The 26,388-nt window shown below is 33.0% G+C and overlaps 1 protein-coding gene across 2 annotated transcripts in view; it reads left to right on the forward strand.

Moving 5' to 3' along the window:
* Positions 1–26,388, forward strand: part of LOC145291188 (uncharacterized) — a 90,481-nt gene that overhangs the window by 46,571 nt on the left and 17,522 nt on the right. For both annotated transcript variants that reach the window (XM_080136767.1, XM_080136766.1), the window contains exons 6-10: positions 2,570–2,698; positions 5,969–6,113; positions 7,929–8,746; positions 13,288–13,417; positions 25,107–25,214. In XM_080136767.1, the coding sequence (XP_079992893.1) occupies positions 2,570–2,698; positions 5,969–6,113; positions 7,929–8,746; positions 13,288–13,417; positions 25,107–25,214 (1,330 nt within the window). The remainder of the gene's footprint in view (positions 1–2,569; positions 2,699–5,968; positions 6,114–7,928; positions 8,747–13,287; positions 13,418–25,106; positions 25,215–26,388) is intronic.

The raw sequence follows: 26,388 nt of genomic DNA on the forward strand, positions 1-26,388 counted from the left end.
TTTGTGTAAAGCCTAGCATTCACACAGCTTAACTAATTGTTACCAAACTTGGTCATGGTCTAATTTGGAATTAATATAATTTTAGATATCTAGGTCAAGGTTACAGAAATCGTGAAAGTCACACTTTTTGCAATAACTTTGGTTTTATTCATTGTAAAGTCTCACTACTTGGTCCATACTATAGCCAATGAAGTTTTGCAGCTTATCTAACCATGAAAAGTTTGGTCATGGTCAGAATTTTAACTTCCAACTTCAAAATTTGATGTATGGATCTGATTGTCTTTGATAACAGTAACCACCATGCAAGATTTCATCAAGATCAAATAAATAGTTTTAAGTTATCGTTTTCATGACATAACTTGAGGAATACTTTATACATTATGAAAAGTGATGCCCCATAAGACTTTAGTACATCCTTACATTGTCAGGCAGAGGTATGCAGTCTCAATTGATTTATGTTCTTGTTTTTGAATTCATCCAGTTTATTATTTAATTTTTCTATTCGATTGCTATTTTTAACTTGAGTAATTTGTTCAAAGAAACATTTGATTGCATTAGAAAAAATAATCTAATTGTTTGTTGGAGATATAAAATACGTTTGAGTTTGATAGCATCTATGTTATTTTGATCATTCCTATTATTTGACTTATTTTTGTAATAGCCAAAAGAATCTAACAAACTCAAATGTATTTTATATATAAGTGTAAACATGTCCACTGCTGCATGTTTAGTTCGGTGCATAGTTGTAGTACACGTGAACGACTGACCTGCAATGAGAGAATATTTAGCTAAGAAAATAGAGAGACCACCCAAGAAATAGGCTAACATTTTTGAATTAGTACCTTTTTCTTGGATACAAGGTCCATGAAGTGATTTAGAGTCGCTTGAGTTCTAGAAAAATTAATGTCCTTCCAAATCCAGAGTATCCTGGGTAATAAGTTTGTTTTATGTCCATAGATAAGCAGCTTAGTTTTTTCAAGTAGGCTGAATGGTCTTATGCAAATGATACTAGTATTTAATATATATACTCTAGCAGAGCAGACATGGGGGTCAGTTAGTTTTCTGTTGGTCTCTGAGACAGATGAGTCTTTGAGCTTTAGTTAATGGACCATTTGCATTTGGTTGGATGTTTTGATTTGATTGAGCTCAGTTTTTATTCAGTTTGTTGTTCAGTAACTTTGAAAAATAAAACGTTATTTGTTGCAGCTTTGTTTGAAGGGAGAATCCTTTCGTTACAACAGATCTCATGATTGACACTACAACCAGTGCCAGAATCAGACGTCAAATAAAGACGAAAACAACAAGTGGACCATCACAGCCTATATAGTAAATACACACCGTTATGCAATCCCATATGTATTTCAGAATTTCTCAGATTAGTATATTACAAACATAGTATTTATTTATAGATTTATCTTTCATAATTGTAATAACATTACATGCAAATGAATGCTGGTCCGTCATTGCAAAGGAATGAGTGAGCAAGGGTTCGATTGGTTAAACAAAAATCTTCACAAGAAAAATTGTTTAAACATGGAATACATTGGCTGCACTTATGTTCTTGGGTGAAAATGATTTTTGTTTGTTCTAATCAGTTGAAGTTACAAGGTGTCTTTAATAAATTTCCACACTTTCTTTGTATGGGCACTTTGATTCACAGTACACACATGAAACTCTAGTCCCCTTCAAAGTAATCTCCCCCAGCTGCAATGCACTTGTTGTATCAATCCAACATCTGGAAGGCCCCATAGAAGTCCTCTTGTGTGAGCGTGTCAATGACCCTCGTCACCGCCTCTTTCATCTCCTCAATTGTCTCATAACGGCAGCTTCTGAGGTTTTCCTTAAGCTTAGGGAATAACCAAAAGTCACAGGCAGAAAGGTCTGGATTATAGGGAGGGTCTTGATGCCTATCTTGGTCAAATAGTCTGCACTCTTGGGACAAACTTTGCGCAAATCTTCTGTATCTTCAGTTTATTGCAAATAATTTTGTATACAGTTCCCACACTGACATCAAACTGTGCACTTATTGTCTCTATAAACACATGACGGTCCTTATCTATGAAATTCTTTATTTGGCCAATCAACTCCGGTGTTGTGACTTCCTTACTCCTCCCACACCTCTCATCATCCCTCACAGATTCCCTACCTTCCTTGAATCTCTTATGCCACTCAAAAACTGATGTTTGATTCATGCAAGATGGCTCAGAAGCCATATGAAGCATTTTGTACGTTTCTATGGCATTTTTTCCAAGTTTTAAACAAAATTTTATTGCATATCATTCTTTTATAGTGTCCTCACGTCCATATTGCATTTTTGAAATCATCAGCTGTGACAATCAAGCTTTAGTAGGGTGTATTCCAATACCTGCTTTAGCTGTTCATTTGAACATGAAATCATAAAAATTGGTCAGTCATTTCATAAGATGTATAGCAATAACATACTGAATTTTCAAGAGTCTACAACAATTTTAAATGCCTGTACAAAAAAGTGTGGAACCTTATTGAAGACACCTCGTAATTTCATTGTTTTTGAATTTGAATTTAATGTAAACTTTTTATTTATTTTTAGGATGTAACATCTGAGAGTTTTGGTGCTGGCGATCTAAATGTACAGCCTCTTGAAGGACTTACCAATGAAAGATATGCTCATTCTGTGAACGACTATGAATCGTTTCAAAATCAAGAAGAGGATTATGAAGTAAATTCTTGTTCTTTGTTTTTATTCATTTCAAATCTGAACCTAACAAGAAAAAACAAGCTTAAGAATCAACAATGTTGATTCATTCACATTATACTAGCAGGGAAATCCGATGTTGCCTAGAATTGAATGAGGGTCAACAAATGTTCCACTCTCCTATACATTTATTGTTGCTGAAATTAGTGAAATTGCTCATTTTCCAATTTAATCGATTGAATTCCCTGCTCTAATTGGAGACTCACTGCAATGTACTGGGAGGAACTTTCACATGCCTTCCGACAGTGACCTAATCCATAATACATTGTAGTCTACATTGCACTGTAGAGAACTTACTGTTGATTTTATAAAAGTATTTTTATATGATAGCTTGAATAAAACTTTAAAATACAAAAGTTAAGTATCATGATTCGATTGTACTGTAAACAGAAATATTCATTTCAAACGCACTCATCTTATTTTATACACTGGGCTTTTCTACTTCCCAAATGCACTTGTGATGTTAGACTGTATAAGGGTGTTAACTTTAATCAAAATCCGACTGTTCCATCTTTAATTGGATTTTTTTTTAATTATCGATTTTTGATACTTATCGGAGGCATTCTGAAACAAAACCTATGTAAGAACACTCCCCTACACATAAAGTACATTTGTGTGAAATTGAAAAGATATCGGCCTAGCCATTTCAGAGTTCATAGGAAACGAATTCACACACACACAAAGTACTTTTTATACATGAATAGAAATAAAAAAAGAGACTAAAGAAAAAGTTAGTTTGTTTCTAAATATTAACATGCTTTTGCATATTTATTGCATTGGCTCTGATCATCTTACCTGTTATGTCAGTGCTGCAATGAAAAAATACACAGGGAAACAAAAACCACAAGCCCAGGTTATAAGCAAATAATAATATTTATGCCAGGCTTGCAAAATGAGATGTTTTATGTGACCAGACTGAAACATTCAAGTTAACAAATTCCTAATGAACCGCCCCCTTAAGTAAACACTTCATCAAATCTCCACACTAACGTAATGTACTTGGCAATAACCCTTATCCCTGAGTGGCTTCCGGCCCTTGATAAGTGGTGACTACTGTGTAAAAAAAAAAAAAGAAAAAAAAAAAAGTTCCCTTGACACCGTCCTTCAGCCAAGCGCCTCTAAAGGACCCAACTGACCCAGAGAAACACAACTGCCGGCAGCCTTCATAGAAAACCAACCACTCTTTCCAACGTCATCCTACTCCTTCAAGAGGTTGGTCTATGAAACATCTACTGGGGATAACATCTAAGACTCTCCATTATCTACAGATAATCCTATTTTTTTTCACAAAGGCCAATCCCAGCATGATTTTTTTCCCATTCAGTGAGGTACTTTTTTTCTTTTCAAATAAAGAGAATATTGCTTGGGTGGTCTGACTTTGGCTAGAGATATTTTCAGTTCTCTGTACCTCTTCCTTCTTCATTTGACCAAGCATCTATTACTGTTAGATATTGGCAATGCCGGGAAGAAAAACATTCAATGGGTTGCACACATGCAAATAATTTCAATTGTTAAGAATTCAGTATTTCCACCTATTGTCTAACGGAATGCATAATTCAGCCCAGAAATACTTGAGAAGATATCAGTCAAAGGTTGAGACAATAGACAAAAGAAATATTAGAGATGCTAATGGAAATAATGTGATCATAAATAAAGTCATCGCAGAGACACAAAAAGTCAGTCAGTGAGAGAAGCCTGCAACATTTGTCACTACTTTCTCACCACAGCCAATTGTCTACTCCCCCATACCTTTCAGTAAACAGTTTGTCACAGAAAAGCTGATTGATTGTCAGAGTGAAATAATAAAAACAAGAATATTTTTGTAGATCAACTGTGTTGTGATTTTTACTTTGCTGTCAGTGTGTGTATATATTTTGTGATAACAACAAAACTACATGTAAACATTATATAGATTAGACAAAGGCATTTTGAACAACTGGCCGCAGCGATTACATAAAATCACTGCAATGTCTGCTATTCATATATACCAGATAAAATATGCTGTGCAGCACATGTTGACATAAATTTATAATAAATACATACTTTTAATAGAATCTTCATATTGAGTAAATTTGTATAAATCAGCATGGTCCAACATTTTTTTACTTGATTCTGTCGTTCTGTTTAGTTGTTTACCAGAATCTTTCTAGGATCAAATACAGAAGAGACTACGTGAAGGTTGCCAACATCCATAAGTGAAACTAGTGCTATGAAATTGACTGGATTCGAATTTGGTGCACCTAGGTTGTCAGTCCGCATTGTTATCAACTTTACCGTGATCATTAACTTTAAATGGTCAGTGCAACTACAAATAGCCAAATTCTAAAATTTTTAATATTGAATTTAAAGGCACACTGATAGTCTCTACTTAATTGTCATGTTATAGTAATGATTATATCCAAAAATTACAAAAAATTATAAGGTAGAAAAAAATTATTAAAGAAAACAATTTTTGAAGAAAATTAGCAAAAATAAAATGTTTGACTAAAGAACACTGGAGAGTTCCAAAGAGAGGTAAATAGTGTGTAACTAATGGCAATTTTTTTTTAATAAATCATGCGTTTTGCCTTTACTTTCCTTGTTATTACGTTGTGTCTTCCCAAAGAAATATAATGACGGTTTGTTATGATAAAGATTGAAAACTAATGTTTTTTAAATAATGCGGTAATATTTAAGTACTTCTGACATGCAAATTGAGTAGATAGTGCTTTTAGTTGAAATCGACATAAAAAGTCAGTAGATAAAATTTTTTTTCATTTTTGAATCGATTTTTTTTTTTTTTTTCTGAATTTCGTTATTATGGTGTATGTGCACCAAATGTTTTTATGCCTTAATGCCAGAGATGGTCAGTTACAAATTCCTGACTTTGACTTTGTTTTAAAAATATCCTGCCCTACTAAAATTGCTGACCCCTGATTTGAAAATGGGCAGTTGATAGAAAAAGCAACTATTAATCCTGACCCTCTTTCCCAATTAATATTGTTGTACCTACATAGCTACCTATGTACCTAGCCAAGTCTGGTTTTGAACAAGTATTAACTAAATGAAATACTTGAATAATTGGTGACACCATTTTTTTTTTTTTTTTTTTTTCTCTTTTCAGCTAATATTGGATCTTAGTTGGATTTTGGAGATGGTCTGCACTTTATAAGTGCTCATCTCTTTTATTTTTTTAATTTTTTTTTTTTTCTCATAGACCACTATTTTTATTTTTATTTCTTTTTCACTTTTTAGGATAAAACAATTAAAGGTTTTGATGAGAGCAGCGACAGTGAGGATGAAGAAAAAGGGCGTGGCCGTTTTATCAGTGAACGCTCCAATATTATTTCTATTGCAACCACCAAACCCAAAACGAGAACAGACATTCCAGATACTTTAGGTAAAATATATTTTTTTTATTTTCATTCAAATATTTCATTACCATTTTTTAAAAATTTTTTATTATTAATTTTCCTTTGTGTCAGAAAGATACATATACTACGAATAATATTTTTAAATACAACCAGCAAAATGAAAGAGAAAGAGCGGCACCTATGCAGAGAAGGTACCGTGCTTTAAAAAAATATTTTTTATAGTTTTTTCAAGTTAAATTCAAGGTTTATGGTATCTTTACTTTATTAAACTATTAAGGGAAAGTACATAATAGTTACAAAACACTCTCCCCATGTTAAGAATGGGTTTCTAAATAGTAACATTATTATTTCAGCACAATCCTTATTCTGCATAAGTCCTGAAAAAAATAAACCTTTAAAAAGTTGTCTTACTCTATAAAATTTTTTTTATTCATTTAATAAAAAAATTAGATAACGTGGTTTTGTAACATTTTCGAATTAACTTTATGAAATGATGTTTGCGAAGATGTGATCCAGCCCTACTTTTAAATGTTTTTTTTTTCTGTTTAAAGGGACATAACTCTTTGTACACTGAAGTTAAATTAAAAAAGAAAAAGAGGACTTTAGTCAAAGAGATATAACTGAGTTTACACAAACTCAATAGAGCAGGGAGAATAAATGGACGCTTATATGGGCAATGGAGTATGCAAAAATTAAGCATTCAAAACTCAAAGAAAGATGCCAAGAATGGCAAAAAACCTTCAAGTATCATTGCCCAAATAAAAAAGGCATCGCAAGAGAAAAACTTACCTGCCAGAAGTTTAACTTCATGAAGAACAAAGCTTTCTCTACAGAGCAGATTTCCAGTATGATTAGAGATATTCGCTTAATGATTGAAGATGACATTTGCCCAATAAGCAACCCCATCCCTCTTCCCAGTGACATTACACCAGAATCCACTTCACCACAACTACCCGACATGGTCTCAGACTTTACATTGACAGAGGAGACGCATTATCAAGGGCAACGCCCAATGAACAACAGTAACTCTCCTCAAGGCTCACCCCCGAAAATATCTCAATCATAACGGAATCAAGTGTTAGCTCCAGGAGTGATCCCCTTGATATTTTAAAACTTACTGAAGTTAAATAAAAAAAAAAGTGAAAGTTATCTCGCTTGGCAAGAGATATTTCAAGTACTGATTTATCTGACTAGAGCTCTTGCACTCTGCATTGACCAGGTGAAAAATAGAGGATGCTACGGAAATCGGCTCAGCAACAGACAATTAAATACTCCTCATCTATTATATAAAGGACAGTTGTCTGTGTGTATGTCTTACCAAAACTTAAAAAATACAATTCAAACACCCAAAAAGTTGGTATTTTTTATGGAGTTTTATTTATTTATTTTTTTTTTCACTCATCACAAAAAAAAAAAAAAGAATTTCTCTTTTAGAGGGGGCAGTCAACTTACTTTTAGTAGTGCTCTGGAGGCCTCCTTAATTCTATAAGTGCTCAATATCCTTGATAAAGCAAGTGTGTTTAAACATAGTGTTGCATTGGATAAAGAACTTCTTTTTGCCATTTTTTTTTTTTGGTGGTGTTGTCCAGGAGCTATTATCTAAAGTGCTCATTATCCTAGATAGAGCAGATGTGTTTAAAACAGGAAATGACTCTGCATTTTTTTTTTTTTTTTTTTTTTTTTTTTTTAATTGAAATTCAAAAATTGGTAGATGGTAACTCTAGATTTAATTTATTGTTTCTTAACTATTATTATTATCACCATGATTTCTCTTTAAAGAAGAAAGCTCTTGGTTTTAGTAGTGCTCAGGAGGTCTTCTGATTTTTATTTTTTGATTTCAGAAATAAGTGAAGAGCAGCAAGCTCAGATTGATCAATTTTTGAATGAGCGAAATCGACGTGGAGGACGACGTGGATACCGTGGTGGTCAAAATCGTGGTATGCGAGGTGGCCGACAACCTGTCTATGGTGCTTGGCAAGACACATCCAACGTGAATCAAAAGCAACCGGTTCATCATCAAATGCCTGAACAGAAGAAAACTGCACATTACCAACACCACCAGCAACCGCAGCACCACCACCACCACCAACAACAATCACAACAACCGCAACAGCAACACCATCTCCAACAACAACCTATCCCAACTATGACCCACAGAGAAAGTGAAGTGTATCCTATCCCTATCACATGTCAGAGTAACTATAATACGTCACATAACCAACCCCGCGAGAGTAGCCAACCACCGCAGCAGCAGCAGCAACATCAGCAGCAGCATTATCATCACCCGATTCAACAGCCACCCCCTACCCCCTCCCATCCATCTCAACCTGCATCTCATCAAAGCCATGTGTACCAACAGCAGCCAGTCGTGAGTCAACACGAAGCTGCCATCCAACCTCACTATGCACAACCGGCCCCGCTTAACCCCGCACCTCAGCTAGCACCCCCGGCTTCTACACCAAATGTACAACTAACACACGGCAACAATACAACTTCGCATCAACAGGGGAGGAAAATTCTAATCAACCCTCACTTCCGAGGTGCGAAACTTGATGCACCACCCCCTCAGGTTCCGCCTGTTATCTCTTCTACATCAGCAATGGCATCTGCTTCATTGTTGCCCCAGCAACATCAACATTATCAGCCTGTTCCTCAACAAGTAAGTCTTAATCTTCTATGAGACCTCTTATGACTAATTGGGTCAGTATTTGTATACATATTATTTAAGATATATTTCATTAACTGTGACATTGTTTGAAAATTGTGTTTTCCAAGAGAATATTTACTTAAAAAATAGCTGCCATCATAATGGTAGTTTGTGGCAACTTTTTAAATTATGAACTTCATTATGTGGCGTCATTGGTTTACAAGTAAATACTCGTCTTTCTTGATAATAATCATCGGGGGGGGGGGTATATCCCCCTTCCTCTCATCCTGAAGGAAAAACAATGAGAAATTAAACTTTTTTGTTTTTAATAACTGTAATTTGGAGAAAAATTAAATCTTGACATTATAGGGAAATGTGTTCAGAAAAGGAGACTTTGATGGTATGGTCACATTAAAAGAATAGGTAAGAGATTTTATATCAGTAGATGTACAACAGCTAAGGTAGCAGATCCAGTTCGCAGGTGAAAGGCTAGAAAATATAGATAAAAATAGACGTGAAAGAAATGCATAAAGACTTAACCATAGTTTAGTTTTGAAGTCAATTTCTTAAAGCTGTTAACACATGCCAGCATGTAATAAAATTAACTTTAAACCAGATATGATGAACAAAGTGAATCTAAAATATTATAATATTCAACTGACCGTCTCTACTCGCCATTGCCTAGGAGTCTTTTTGTTTTCATAAAAAAAATTTTTTCTTATCAAATTTCTTTTTAAATAGGCTTAAAGAAAATTATTCGCATTCAATTATAAATTCATGGTTATAGTCCGCTAACATACTTTCTACCTTCCAGCATAGCACTACCGGAAATGGTGACAAGGCAAATCCGTTCCTTCACTTTTATTTTTCGGTATTTCCGTTGTGAAGCTATTTATTGAAATAAAATATAAGAAAAGGGACATTATTGAAAAGTATACAATAAAAATTAACAAAATTATACGGATAAAAATAATACAATTATTCATTATTTGCACTTTTAATAACAAAATTTTGAAAATATAAGTTTTTTATTTTATTTGAAATTTTATAAGAAATATATATTTCTTATAAAATTATAAAAATAAGTTTTTTATTTTACAAATAAAAGTTTTTTATTTGAATTTATTTTTCTACATAGTCACCACCATTCTCAATGCACATTTTTTTAGAAATTCAATGATGTATTTCTGCTTCTGACGCACATCCATAACAGGGGTTGTTTTCTTAGTCTCACATTGTCAATATCTGCAACTGAGGGATGAAACTTAAAAGCAATGAATACATGAGTTCAGTCATTATAACAATGCAACTTGTAATCCTCTCTGATCCGTTCAAGTGAAATAAATAAAATATCTCACTTGCCAAGATACATTTTAAGCATTGATTAATCTGACCAGAGCTCTTGGACCTTGCATTGACCTGGTGAAAAATAGAAAAATTAAAAATAGGAGGATGCTACCAAAATCGGCTCTGCAACAGACAATTAAATCCTCTTCATTTATAATATAAATCTCACGTGTATGTTTAAATGTATGTATGTATGCCTAAAACTTTTGACAGAAGTGACAGATTTTCGTGAGATCGGTATCATTTTGAAGTTCGACCCTACAGACGACAAATATAGAAAAATTGGCCAAAAACATTAATTCCTTCACCCTCAACTGGGCACTTTTCTACAGGAAGAGATCGCTTGTTTCACTGATATTTTTTAAAGTCATCCCCTCTTTTCAATTGTCTAGCCTTAATTTAAACCTATGTTACTTCCGGTTTGGCAATGGATGCAACAGCAAACATGTCGCGTTTTTTTTTCATTTCACGTTCTTTTCCTCCTTCGCAGTACATGTTTGAGCCTGCCTGCCTACTACCACTTTTTTTGCTCAACACACACCTCCAAACACCAACGCTGGGTAGCAAGGCTAGTCTATTATATAAAGGACAGTTGTCTGTATGTATGTCTCATTAAAACTTGAGAAATACAATTCAGACATTCAAACATTTTCAGGTCATGAATGCATAAGTTTCGTCATCATAACAATGCTCTTTTCTCTTCCCTGCAACCTCTTTCTCACAGAAGAGACGTTGAAAAACTGTCTCTGCTTTATTGTTATTTTCATGGCAAGTGTTCGTCTGAGCTCCAATCTATGGTCCCTCCTCGTCAAACTTACACGAGAAACACTCATCTAGTTGAAAACACTATCAATGATTTCCCACACTCTTTATCTGTGCCTTAACATAGATTCCATGAACAAAGTTTCTTTCTTTCTGGAACTGTCTTTATTTGGCTGCTTTCTGGCTGACTATAATATGGTCGTCTTCAAGTCCAATGTAAACAAGTTCTTGATGAGTCATTCCCCTTAAGTAATCCAATTTACCAAATTTCCACTACTGACGATTACTACGAAATTGTCCCATTGTCCACTTTACACTTATTAACCCTTATCCTCGAGTGGCCTCTGGCCTTGATAAATGGTCACTCCTTTGTAAAAATAAAAATTTGCAATCCTCTCTAATTCATTTGGGTAGAATAAAAAATATTACGTACATAATAAATAAACAAATAGAATAAATAAAGAAATTAATATATAGAAAACAAACAAATGAATAAATAAACAAATAATTATATTACGTCCTTGATCACTAATCAATAACAATATATCATAAATAAATAGCAAGGTTAGATAGAATAGAAAAAAATACATATGTATATATGTGTACATACTTAAATAAAGAAATTAATATGAAGAAAACAAATAAATAAAAATGTAATAAATGAATACAATTATTAAAATCAAATAATATATGTGTACATGCGCTTGTGTGCATATGTGTGTACGCTATACATATTTACTTATACACTTTGGCAGCGGAACTAAGCCAAACACACGTAGAGTGACCTCCTTTAGACCATTCGTTTTACCCAAACCGGGTATTACACAACGCTGATACAGCAGTCATTAACATTGACCACTAATCAATAACAATATATAATAAATAATAAGGTTAGATAGACAGAAAAAAAAAAAATTATTTATGTGTATATATATATATATACATATATATATATATATATATATATATGTGTGTGTGTGTTTGTGTGTGTGTATACACATATAAATAAATAAACAAACAAATAGAATAAATAAAGTAATATATAGAAAACAAACAAATAAATAAAAATGTAATAAAATAACTAATCCAAGCAGACTTAGAGTGATCTCCTTAGATCATTCACTTTACCCATACTGGACGTTATACAACACTAATACAGCAGTCATTAACACTCGTAAATGCACACTTCAAGCATAATACGCAAAAGTTAATCATTTATATATATCAAAAAAGCTACAATAAATTCCAACAATACTTAATAATCATCACAACCCGTGTCCTGGAAATTCATTTGACAGCTAGTCTGCGACACTGATTTCCAGAAATAAATAAATCAAACAATCAAAGGAGAGCCTTGTGGAACAGTTGTACACATTTCTTTTTATATCCACCAGAGAAGAGATGCTACTCTAAAAAATTAGGGACATCAACACCTTCCATCTTATACGACACATGTTGGCAAATAAATGCAATATAATAGAAATTATTGAAAATTCTGATATTGTCATTATTTTTTTATATACTAATTCATGTCCACATTGTTTCCTACGAACCACATCGATATAGCCTTCAAACACAACTGTGTTCAAGCTATGCACAATGCTTCAAGCAAACTACAATATCCTTCTCTTAATTAAAATTCTGAAACATGTTTTTAATAATTCTTTAAAAAAAAAAAAAAAGAGTGCAAAAAGTGTTTTTTATAATTCTTTAAAAACAACTAGAACTAATTTCAATAATTCTTAATTAAAATAATGATTATTAAATAAAAATAGAATGGTCGAAAAAAAAATGTCTAAAAAAATAAAAAAGTAAATGCACAGGGGATATATAGGTGTGAAGGAACGGATTTGCCTTGTCACCGCTTTTGGTAGCAAACACCGGAAGTTAGGAAGTACATTAGCTGACTCTTACTGATTTGTCTTAAAGTAGAACCCTTGGATACGGCATAAAAAATTATAAACAAAATACAGTACAGTATATAATACACGTGTATAATCAAATAACATTATAAATAACACCGTAACGTGGGGCAAATACCGTAACCAGGGGCCGGAAAAACATTGTATTTCACATTGTAACCTTAAAAAAAAACATACTAGGGCCACCGTATCCTGGTGGGTTCTCCTATATATATATATATATATATATATATATATATATATATATATATATATAACATGAATAGCTTATAGCTCTTAAAAACGATAAAGTAGTGTAAAAAATAAAAAAAATAACAGCGTTTCGAATTTATTAATATCGCTAAAAATCTGTATCTGTTCTGATACTACATCTCACCTTTTCTGTCCTCGGTCAGTGCAGGGGAAATCCTTCATACCTGAGACAATATTTATTTGTTCTCTCCAGAATGTCTAAGAGAGAGAACTCTGTTTAATTTGATGTTCATTATCATTTCAAAAAATTAATATCGTTTTTGCTTTCAGACTACTTATGTCCAACATACGGCTGAAGTTTGGCCAACTCCGGCTCAGCCACAGCATTCTTATCAAGCAACTACACCGCCAGTAATCCACTCACAGACACATTATAATCCAGTTTCCCATTCATATCAAGGTAGGAGGACATTTTTTTCCTTTATATTTATTATTTATTTGTTAAGCCTCTTTGGAGATCTACTCTTTTTGCTATCTTCTCAATTAAACCCTTAAAAATAATTGTTCCACAGAAATTTACACGAATCAATATTCAAAGCAAATTCTTCTAAATATTTCATCTGATAGTAACAAAAATGCCCTTTTATTCCTATTTTTTCCCATTATTTCTGAATTTAACCCATTAGATCCCACTTTCATACAGATAGGACACCAAGTAATTTCTTTTTAAAATCTATATGATATGTAATAGTACTGCTTATTGCATAATTACCATGAAGAAAGGATATAAAATACATTTAACTTACATCAACTTCTCTCTGAGTGTTGGAACCCTCTTAAAAGTTCTTGTGAAATTTGCTAAAATTCTATTTGTTCAATGATTTATGGATTTATATAAATGAGTCTTGCAATAGTAAACCACATTGAGATTAAAAACTAATTATTCATGAAAAGTTTTCAAAGACAATTAGCAAAAATTGAGTTTTTTTTTTTTTAACTTAATTTTCTATTACTGTTACTAAAGATAAAATGGTACACGTGTTGGTTTTAAGCTACAAACAAAATTACCCACAGAAGTGTATTTTTACTTTCACACAAATATATCACATTGGTTTTGATGGTAATCTAAAGAAAAACAATTCTATAGCTAAATATTTAGTCATTTTAAAAACATTGGAATCGGTAATTGTATTGGAATTGTGAAAAATTTTGGAATCGTCCCATCCCTATTATGTATGCGTGTGTGTGTGTGTATATATATGTATATATATATATATATATATATATATATATATATATATAGCGTATATATATATAGTGTATACTTTGGCAAGAAGTCATTATTTATGCATGTCTGATTAAACACGACTGAGTTTGTCTTTTTTCCAATTTTGCTGGTAATCTTTTCTATTCGCCTAGCAGTCTTTCTTGTTTCAGCTGGTAGGTTATATAGTATGGCACCCAGTGGTTGTTGTTCGACCATATTCTCTAACACTTTCCATCCATACTTTCAATCATCCTCAGGAGTGGTTTTTGTGTTCCTTCTTCTTTATCGATGCTTGGATGTATTTATAATTAATTCTATTTAATTAATAATAATTAAAAAACTACAGTCCCTTATTAACTGAATCATGTTTAATATTTGGACAAATATACTAACTGTATTCAACTGCTAATAATCTATATATCTATAAAAGTGAACGTGTCTGTGTGCATTTCCCTATGCAATAACTCTGTCAATTTTAAATCTACAGACTCGAAATTTGATATACAGGGTACTGAGATTTGGGAAAATCTTTGTGATCGGTTTACGGCCAGAAATTTGGCTGTTAAGGGGTCAACGTTCAACGATTTGACCTTTGAGAACTCTACCAAACTCCTCTGCCAATTTTGGGTCTAAACACTTGAAATTTTAGATATAGGTTCCTTGGACATAATATAATTGACCGTTTTTTTTTTTTGTTTTTTTTTGCTCAACATATATCTCCAAACACCCGGGCAACGCCGGGCTGAAATACTAGTAAATAAATAAATAAATAAAATATAAATAAATAAAAAATAAATAAATAAAATATAAATAAATAAAATATAAATAAATAAAAAATAAATAAATAAAATATACATAAATAAATAAATAAAATATACATAAATAAATAAAATATACATAAATAAAATATAAATATAAATAAAATATACATATATAAATAAATAAATAAAATATAGATAAAATATGCATAAATAAATAAAATATAAATAAAATATAAATAAAATATAAATAAATCAATAAGTAAATAAATAAATAAAATATAAATAAATAAATAAATAAATAAAATATAAATAAAATATAAATAAATAAATAAAATATAAATAAATCAATAAGTAAATAAATAAATAAAATATACATAAATAAATATAAATAAATCAATAAGTAAATAAATAAATAAAATATAAATAAATCAATCAATAAATAAAATGAGAAAAAAAATATAAATAATTTACCCCTATCCATTTACACCTACTTATATAACCAATATGAAATAGATGCTGGATATGATCTTAAACTATATCTGATAGTGAGGTCTCAGCTTGCGGGATTTGGGGAATATGGAGCCACCCCTTAATTGCCATTGCTCCCAGGTCCACTCTGACCCGAAGTGGTAGTACCTGTTAGGGTCCCAACTATGGGTTGAATAGAAACTGACTTGGATAAAAAAAAGAAATATATTCTATTAAAAACTTTTTCTTCAAAATTACTGGATTCGGCATTAAATAACCTGAAAAGGGTTGATATGCCGTAAAACAAAAGCAACCAACAATGTTAAATAAAATAGAATTAACTATAAATACACCCAAGCCTCGTCATAAGAAGAACAACAACAACCACTCCTGAGTGGAAGTACCGATGGAAAGCGCTAGAGATATGGCCGAACAACAACCACTAGGCGCCATACTATATAACCTACCAGCCGAAACAAGAAGGACCACGCAGCGAATAGAAAAGAATACCAACAAATTTGGAAAAAAGACGAACTCGGTCGTGTTTAATCAGACATGCATAAATATATATATATATATATATAAAAACATTTTGCATTAATTATAATAAATAAAACCTCTTAATAATGACATATCCACTACAAAATATTGCATAAGAAATTGTCTTTAATATGACGGTGCCAGAGAAAATTCTGGTAGATGACTGTTGACATTAATACTGATTTTATGTTATAGCTTTTCTTACATATTAAATGAATCATTTCGATTTAAAATCCAGTTAGTATTCCGCATATAAACTTGTGAAAAGCATGCTTGAAATGTGTCAACATTATCTAAATTAGGAGAAAACAGCAAGATGGTGACTGAATTTGACCTGATATTGTATGATTTCATTTATAACATTTGCTGATTCTTCTTGTTTCTTGTCGGTTGTGACCAGATAGAAGTTTTGATTGTTATATTATTCTTAGTTATCATTGCTTGTAGTATGCATTGCAATGATGAACGTATTCCATGCTTAGAGATATAATTGAAGGCTTCAAATTGAAAAAGTAAAGAAACAAAAAAAACGGTAAAGTAAACGTTGAAGGAGCAAAAACTATCAGAAATAGCTGAAGAATTTCTTTGGGAAAAAAAAAAATCAAAATTGCATCATTTCCAAAACTGTAATTTGAGAAACATATTTTTAATATGTCAAGGATGAAAGTTCCATATAGAAACGTTGTTTTAATTTGAATAAAATAAAATATGCATCAATTGCGCTTGAAAGCCAAATACAACGTAATATTAGGAAAATAAACAAATATTTTACTTGTTTGAAATTTATCACAAATATATTTCAGAGGTATACTCCATCTTCAGTGTGTTGTTTTTCTTTTTTTTTTCCTTTTCTTCCTTGCCATGTTGTCCAAATTTATAACCTGGCAAGGAATAAAAAAAAAAAAAAAAGAAACCAAACAACACACTGAAGATGGAGTATACCTTCGAAATATATTTGTGATTAATTTCAAACAAGTAAGATATTTGTTTATTTTCCTCATATTACGTTGTGATTTGGCTTTCAAGCGTACTTGATGCGTATTTTGTTCATATTTTTAATGTTTTATTTTGAATCTTTTTGAAATTATCTTAGTTTCAACATAGATTATCATATTAGAGGTAATGTTCCTTTTTAGTTTAGTATTAACTAGCTTTAGTTTAGTTCAGCCCGGCTTTGCTTGGGCCTATGTACTGTTCATAACTTTATGTGCATATGTATATATATATTAAAAAGTTTGACTCGTGTCCAGGTAACCTACATCTAAAATTTCAAGTGTTTAAACCCAAAATTGGCAGAGGAGTTTGGTAGAGTTTTCAAAGGTCAAATCGTTGAACTTTAATCCCTTGACAGCCAAATTTCTGGCTGAAAATCGATTAAAACGATTTTCCCAAATCTCAATACCCCTAATGTCAAATCTCGAGTCTGTAGACTGAAAATTAACAGAGTAGTTTGGTAAGGAAATATACACACACACACACACGCAGAGGCAATTTCACTTTTCTAGATGTATAGATTTCACAAAAAAAAAAAAATTTTTTTTACTAAAACAAAACTTGTTTTTTTACAATTGCAATTTATGTAAAATTTGAAGTTCATATATCCTTAAAACTCATCAAAACCTTTTAGTTTTACGTCCATTTTTTTCTGCGAGTAAAGTTTAACGTGATCATCTTTCTAATATTAATACAAAATATTTTCATTGATTTTTTTTTTTTTTTCACATTCATTAATGAGATTACGCCTTTATGAGATTACGCCTTTAACTGTTGTACCACTCTTAAGTGTGCTGATATTCTTTGAATCTTGGTTTATGTAATGATTGAACACAAATAAATTTCAAAAGTTTCAGCCTTTCAAAAAGCTCAGATATCACCACAACCTCGTATATTATGTCAACTTTTTTTCCATTAGTAAAATGTCACGTAATCATCCAGGCATTTAGATGATACCAGCTTCCTGAACTAAAATGAACTAAAAAGCACCAAACATTGATGTTATTTTTTTTCTTTCCCTTTGCAAAACTCAGTCATGTTCTGCAAAGCCAAAAATAAAACTGATTCTCTATAAAACAACCAAACCAAATTCCATAAATAAATATTTAAAGGTATAAAAGGACCTGACATATAAGCTCTTCTTCTTTTAAAAAATTACTGGATTTGGCATTCAATAACTCGAAAGTTGATATGCCCTAAAACAAAGCAACCAAAGCAACCGTCACATAATCACCATTTTTATATCAATACAAAAAAATATTTTTTTAATTTTCAAGTTTGTTGATTGGATTACACTTTTTGCCCTAATTTTGTTAACGTTGGTGTAATTTCTATTTATGAATCACAGAAACGTAATTTGTTTTTATTCAACTACTAGCAGTTCAGCCCAGCTTTGTTCGAGCCCTATGTACTGTTCATAACTTTATGTGCATGTGTATATATATATATATATATATATATATATATATATATTAAAGTTTGGCTCATGTCATCTAAAATTTCAAGTGTTTAGACCCAACATTTGGTGGAGGAGTTTGGTAGAGTCTGCAAAGGTCAACTCTTTCAACTTTGACCTATTAGCAGACAAATTTTTGCCCCCAAACCTGATTAGAAAGCTTGCTGCATGTCTGAATGCCCTTTATCTAAAATTTCAAGTGTTTAGACCCAAAATTAGCTAAATAGTTTGCTAGAAACTGCAAAGGTCAAATCTTTTGAACTTTGACCCCTTGGCAGCGAATTTTCGGCCAAAAACCGATTAAAAAGCTTGTCCTATGTCTGAATACACTTTATGTAAAATTTCAAATGTTTAAACTAAAAATTGTTTGAGTAATTTGATAGAGAATGCAGAGGTCAATTTTTTGTTTTTAACTTTGACCTCAATTTTGACCCCTTAACATTTATTGTTTTGGGCTCAAATCAAATTAAAAAGTTTGATCCATGTTCAAGACACCTACATCTAAAATTTTAAGTGTTTTGATCAAAAATTGGTGGAGTTTGGTAGAGTTCTCAAAGGTTAAATCATTGAACTTTGACCCCTTGACAGCCAAATTTCTGTCTGAAAATCAATTAAAGTTTTTTCCAAATCTCAATATCCCTTATATCAAATCTTGAGTCTGTAAGACTAAAAATTGATAGAGTAGTTTGGTAGGGAAATGTACACACACAGACAATTTCACTTTCATAGATATATACACTCGTGAGCAAAAAAAATGGGCCAAACAAATTTTATACATTTTATTGCACTAAAAGCTATATTGAACAAAAAAAAAAAAACTGAACAAGAAAACTTAAATGAGAACACAGAACAAGATGTTTACTCAAATAAATGCTTAATATGGAATCGTATTCCCTTTTAATTTCTTTAAAATATCAATACTTTTAGACATGCTCTCACCCGAAGTGAAACACTGTGAAGAGGACATGCGATTCCATTCGCTTTGAACAGCTTCCCACAGTTAGTCATTGTCCGTAAAAGTTCTTCCAGCCAATGCACAAGATATTATGGACCAAATATTCTTGATTGGGTTTAAACCGGGGCTTTGACCTGGCCAAACATCACATCAATTGAATTATCAGAAAATCATTTTTTGTGACTTAAGCAGTGTGTGCAGGGGTATTATCATGTTGAAAAATAATGTTCTGGGATATTCCCAGCTTCTGGATACTTGGTAACAGTCCTGTTTCTAACATTCGAATGTATTCCTTTGCATTGATTGACTTCTCACATCTAATAAGTTCCCCAACTCCTGCTGCAGTAAAAGTTCCCCATACCATTATCCCTCCATTCCCGTGTTTAACTGTCGTTTTTATGCAATTAGGTGAAAATCTTTCTCCAGTTTTTCGAATACACTGTTCAGGAGCATCACTAAGAAGACAAAATCTTGATTCATCTGACCAGGAAACATTCCTGAACCAGTCTGTATCTTTCTTGCCATAACACGAGAAAAATCTTTTTCTATCATTGATGTTCTAAGATAAAAATGGCTTCTTTGCACACCTTTTAGAAGAAAATCCCATTTCTTTCATTCGTCTAGATATTATGTATCACACAATATGGTTTCCGTTCTGCTAGATCTACAGCAGATGTGCTTACAGTTATATCTCATAGGATTAGCGAATCTCTCGATGGAGGCTTCCTTTCTAGGGCAATTGCTCTTGACATATCTAAGGCCTTTGATAGAGTATGGCATAAAGGTTTACTTCACAAGATCTCCAGCTATGGTATAGCTGGAAATGTCTTCTCAATTATTAAATCATTTCTCTCTGATAGGTTCAGAAGAGTAGTGGTGGATGGGCAGAAATCAGAAGCTCTCAGTATTAATGCTGGAGTCCCTCAGGGTTCCATCCTGGGCCCAACTCTCTTCCTAATCTACATTAATGATCTTCCAAATCACATCCTTACATCATTCGTAGACATTTATGCTGATGACACTATCTATGGTAGCACATCTAAGACAGTAAACGACCAAGTTCTCTCGCTTCTCTCTCCTCTCTCCTCTGATGTTGAGCACGTGGTACAGTGGGGAAAGGAGTGGCTGATTACTTTTAATGCATCTAAAACCAAGCTTTTATCTTTACATCATCTACGCTCTGATCCCCATCTGGCATCAATTGAAATGAATGGCTCTCGTCTTGGGGAAACCTCATGTTTTGACAAGGTTCTGAGTTTGACTTTTACTCCTGATCTTAAGTGGAACACCTACATTAAATCCGTTGCCAAGGTCACTGGAAAAATTGTGGAATCCTTCTATCGATCCAGTAGATATCTCACTGCTGATGCAATTCTCTATCTATATAAGAGCCAGGTACGTCCAAGGATGGAGTACTGTTGCCACATCTGGGCAGGAGATAGAAAGGATTTATCCTGCCTTGATAGAGTTCAAAATAGACTTTGTAGCCTTGTGGAGGATGTCCTTTTCTCTTCCCTGCAACCTCTTTCTCACAGAAGAAATGTTGCGAGTTTGTCTCTGATGTATCGTTATTTTCATGGCAAGTGCTCGGCTGAGCTCCAATCTATGGTTCCCCCCTCACCAAACTTTCACAAGAAACACCCGTCTAGCAGAAATCACTATCAATAATTTCCCCCACTCTTTATCTGTACCTAAACCTAAACATAGATTCCATGAGCAAAGCTTCTTTCTTAGAACTACACGCCTATGGAATTGTCTTCCGTTTTCCTGCTTTCCAGCTGATTCCAATATGGTTGTCTTCAAGTCTAACGTAAACAAGTTTTTGATAAGCTGTTCCATATAAGTTAAATTCACCAAATTTCCATTACTAACAATTACTATGTTGTCCAAATTCTACTGTACACTCTTTAACCCTTATCCTCGAGTGGCCTCAAGGCCTTGATAAGTGGTGATGCCCAGGTAAAAAAAAAAAAAAAAAAAAAGAAAAAGAATTTCCAGTCCATGTTTTGAATTCTTTGCTATGGTCAACATAAGTTTTCTTTTGATTCTTCAAAACAGTTAATTTAAGCCTGTGGCGATCCTTCAAAATAGATGCTCTAGGGCAACAAGATCCAAATTTCCTTTTTATTGAGCGTTCGACTTCGAACCTTTGACCAATTCGCTTCACTGCAGAAAGAGATATTTTCACATTTTCTTTTCTTAAAATGTCAAAAATCTGCTTGTAATTCATTTTGGACTGCTTTAATCCTGCAATTCGGTTTTTTATGCCCTCGTCAAGATACGGTCTTGCCATTTTTAGGATTAATTTTTCTACTTATTATTATATGTTATAAAATAATGATCTGCAAAATGGAAATTTTCAGTTAAAATTAACAAAAATTCATGGAAAAATATTGAAAAATCGATTTCTTCCTTTTCTTTTTGCTTATGAGTTTAGATTAACAAAAGATTAAAATGACTTATTTATGAAAAAATAGAAATGCATTCTTGTAGATTTAACTTTATAATTAAATATCCTGCACTATCAGCCAAACTCCAATCCTGTCCTATCACTAAAATGTTGCATTGCTGTGCCTGTTTTACAAGCATTTTAATGGAATGTGCTCTGATGAACTGGAAGCACTTGTACCCCCCTTGATATAGATACCCCCGACTAATCTGACAAGCAGCAAAGTCCCACCTCTACACTGTAGAAATCCTTAGATACCAAAAAGTCTCCTAATCTAATAGCTTCTTCTCTCAAACTACTAGATTTTGGAATTCCTTCCCAGATCCCTGTTTCCCTGACTTTACTGACATGCAGAAGTTCAAGTGTGATGTGAGTAGACATATCACTGCTCAACTATTTACATAGTTTCTCTGTAGATTTGATCCTGAATAGTAGTCTCTTTATGTCCAAGTAGTACTGTTCCTTATTTGGGGTGAATGACAGTTTAAAAAAAAAAAAAATACAACCCAGGAAATGAGTCAGCATTTTGTTCAAATTAAAAGACACTAACTCTGGATTTAATTTGTTGTTTCTTAACTTTTGTCTTTTTTCTTTCTGCAAAGAAAAGAGTGTGTGTGTGGTGGAGGGGGGTAGTTTTAGCAATGCTCTGGAGGGATCCTTAATTTTATTTAGCACATTTAGTAGTACTTTGAGACCCTCCTAAGTTTAATTTTTTTACTTCTCACATAAAAATTTAATTTCTCTTGGGGAGGGCAGAAGAGAAACTTAATGATATTTTGCATTTATTTAGCTTTTATGACCCCGGGCAATGCCGGGTAGCACGTCTAGTAGTAACTAAAAATAAATTTTATGCATAACTATCAAAGTTACCTAAATGCGAGAAATACACACACAAATATGGGAATTAGTCACACGATTTTATCAATATAGAGCAAGGTTTCCCAACCAGAGTGCCGCGGAACCCTGGAGTTCGTTCAAAAGATACTAATAAATACGCAGAGATTATTATGCTTTATTTTTACATATGTACATTTTTCAGAGATTATTTTCTTATACATGTATAGGATTGTGAATAAACTGGAAAAAAGGATAGTTATGTGTTTGAACTCGGTGTCAGAAAAATATGTTCACTTCTTTTTTAATTGTAAATAAATTTGAAAAACTCTTTTTTACCTAAACCAGTTATAAAAAATAAAAATATTGCTTGCATTATGAAGGAGAAATAAATAATATTGTAAAATATTTTCTTTTGGAGGCATTCCTTAGGACATCACTATTATTGGAAGTGTTCCACAACTGTAAAAAAAGTTGGGAAACATTGCTATAGAGATTTGACTTTTTTTCTTTTTTTTTTTTTTTTTTTTTATACAGTGATCACCACTTATCAAGGCCCGGAAGCCACTCAGGGATAAGGGTTATTGCAAGTACATTACGTTAGTGTAGAGATTTGATGAAGTGTTTACTTAAGGGGGCGGTTCATTAGGAATTTGTTAACATTGGACTTGAACACATCCAAGTTGTAGTCCGGTGGGAAGCAGGCAGACGGAACAGAGTTCCACAGGCGTGCAGTTCTAAGAAAGAAGCTTTGTTCATGGAATCCGCGTTTTGATTTAAGCACAGATATAGAGTGGGGGAAATTTTTCACAGTGGATTCAGCTAGACGGGTGTTTTTCGTGAAAGATTGGCGAGGGGGGACCGAAGATTGGAGTTCAGACGAGCACCTGCCATGGAAATAACGATAAAACAAGGATAGGCTCGCAACATCTCTTCTGTGGGAGAGAGGTTGCAGGGTAGAGAAAAGGGCATCCCCCACTAAGCCACGAAGTCTATTTTGTACTCTGTCAAGGCAGGATAGGCTATTTTTAGCAGCTCCTACCCAGATATGGCAACAGTATTCCATCCTTGGACGTACTTGGCTTTTATATAGATAGAGAATTGCATCAGTAGTGAGATATCTTCTGGAGCGGTAGAAGGATCCCACCATCTTTCCAGCGACCTTGGCAATAGACTTGATGTACGTGTTCCATTTCAGATCAGGAGTAAAGGTCAAACCCAGAAGCTTGTCAAAACACAGGGCCTCACCCAGACAAGAGCCATCCATCAAAATTGATGCCAGATGGAGATCAGAGCGTTGATGATGTAAGGATAGGAGTTTGGTTTTGGATGCAAAGGTAACCAGCCACGTCTTCCCCCACTGAACCACGCGCTTGAGATCAGAGGAGAGAGAATCAGAGAGAACTTTGTCATTTACAGCGTTTGATGTGTTGCCGTAGATGGTCGTGTCATCAGCATAGATGTCTACAAATGATTTAAGTATGTGTTTAGGGAGGTCATTGATGTAGATCAGGAAGAGAGTTGGGCCCAGGATTGACCCCTGAGGGACTCCAGCATTTATATTGCAGGCCGATTTTTGTCCATCTTCCACTACTCTTATGAGCCTATCGGAGAGAAATGATTTAATGATTGAGAAAACATTTCCAGTTATACCGTAGCTGGAAATCTTGTGAAGTAGACCCTTATGCCATACCTTGTCGAAGGCCTTTGATATGTCAAGAGCAATTGCCCTAGAAAGGAAGCCTTTGTCAAGAGATTCACTAATCCTGTGGCATATAACCGTCAGCACATCTGCGGTAGATCTTGCAGAGCGGAAACCATATTGTGTGTCACTAAAAAGGTTATTCCTGCTGAGGTGGTTGACTAAATTGATTATTAGGATATACTTAACCCTCAAAACATATTGCTCTTCCTAATAATAAAATAGTAAAATATGTAGATTAAAACAAACTTTTTTCCTGCGTTCTTCAAATAATTAAGTCTGCTGCATTCAAGTACAATAATACTAATTAGTTTTTCCAATTAAAAAAACAACAGTGAGTAATCTCCCCTGATAACTGTATATAGAGGAAAGATGGAGGCGACCATTTTCTTTTTGTGTGGATCTTAGCAACAATTTGGATGGTCACATTTTCCCACTTGCAAATGCTAGTAATTTAAAATATTTGACTTAATTATTAGGATATCCATTTCCTTATTTATGAGTTGCTTTTGCCTATCTTCAGAGACAACATGATCTATAGGTCTTATCTAACAGGAACTTACATTATGATATTTTCTTAGCATTTAAACTGCACTTCAAATCATTTCTGTCATATGGTTAAAATAACCATTCAAACCCATCTACTTCCATATATGGATTATCATTCCTGCTTAATAACTGAGAAAAATATATTTAACCCTCAAAACATTGTTTTTTCCAACAGCTGCATCAGTTCTTCAGCATCCAACTCTGTCGCATCAGCAAGTTCAACAAATCCCTGCAGCACCTTCAGTAGTAACGCAGATTAGTCCAATTCCTACTCAGTATTCAGGTAAATCTTTTTTCACTTTTTATGTAATTGCCATCTTGTTACCAAAACTACAACATGGCCCGACAAAATAAAGTATATATCTCGAGAGTTAAAAAAAAACAAAATGTAAATCAGATCTAGATTGCTTCTGTGTTGTTAGCAATTATTTAAATGGGTGATCATTAGGCAATATCAGGTGGTGTATGTAAACCGTGGTCCTAGTAACTTTGCCAGCTAAGGAATATTACTCGACACTATGATGACGAACTAAATTCAGAGTCAAAGGTCATTTAGTCAAAGGCAACGAAAGAAAAGAGATAACGGAAGGAAAAAATGACAAAGCAAGATTTTATTTCTTTCTTTTTCATTGGTGAATATCAAAGAAATTATCGGTCATTAAATTATATTGTGGTGATTTGAGTGGCAATATTATGGCTTGCTTTTGTGAAGTTAATAATTCCTCTACTTTTCTTTATTTATGATTAATAAAAAAAAAAAATAAAATATTGATAAGGATTAAATATAAAAATCGATGAAATCGATTGACATTAAAACACACAGTCAAATGATGTAGACACAAACTGCAGACAGTATCTGTTATTCATCTCTGTTTTCCTGATACATTCAGTAGTGAGGCCCCATTTGGAGGTTATTGGGGAATGTGGAGTTGCCCCTTAGTTACCATTGCTCCCAGGTCTACTTTGACCTGGAGCGGTAATACTTGTTAGTTCATCTGGTGCTACCACATCAGGCTGTCTGAAGATACTGGCTTCCTGAACTAAAATGCGACAAATATTGATGTTGTTTTTCCTCTTTTCCTTTGCAAAATGCACCATCTTTTGCAAAGTCAAAAACAGCAATTTTCCTCTACAAAATAAACAAACCAAACACCATGAATAAATACTTGAAAATGTAAAGAATTTGAAGCATAATGACATTTTCAAAAATTATTAGACTTTGCATTAAATAACCTGAAAAGGGTTAATATGCCATAAAACAAACTTCTGCTTTCATTTATGACCAATAAAAGAAATAAAATAATGATCAGAATTAAATATTACAATCAATGAAATCAATAAAAAATAAAACGTTCAGATCAAATTCAAAATATGATTGCTGTTGTTATATTTGTTACTGCTTGTTACTAATTAAATGAAACGTTTTTATTTTTGTTGTCGTAAGTTTAATTGATGTA

The sequence above is a fragment of the Euprymna scolopes genome, chromosome 12, assembly GCF_053919585.1.
Source record: "Euprymna scolopes isolate OS-2025 chromosome 12, ASM5391958v1, whole genome shotgun sequence".
NCBI classification, from domain to species: Eukaryota; Metazoa; Mollusca; class Cephalopoda; order Sepiida; family Sepiolidae; genus Euprymna; species Euprymna scolopes.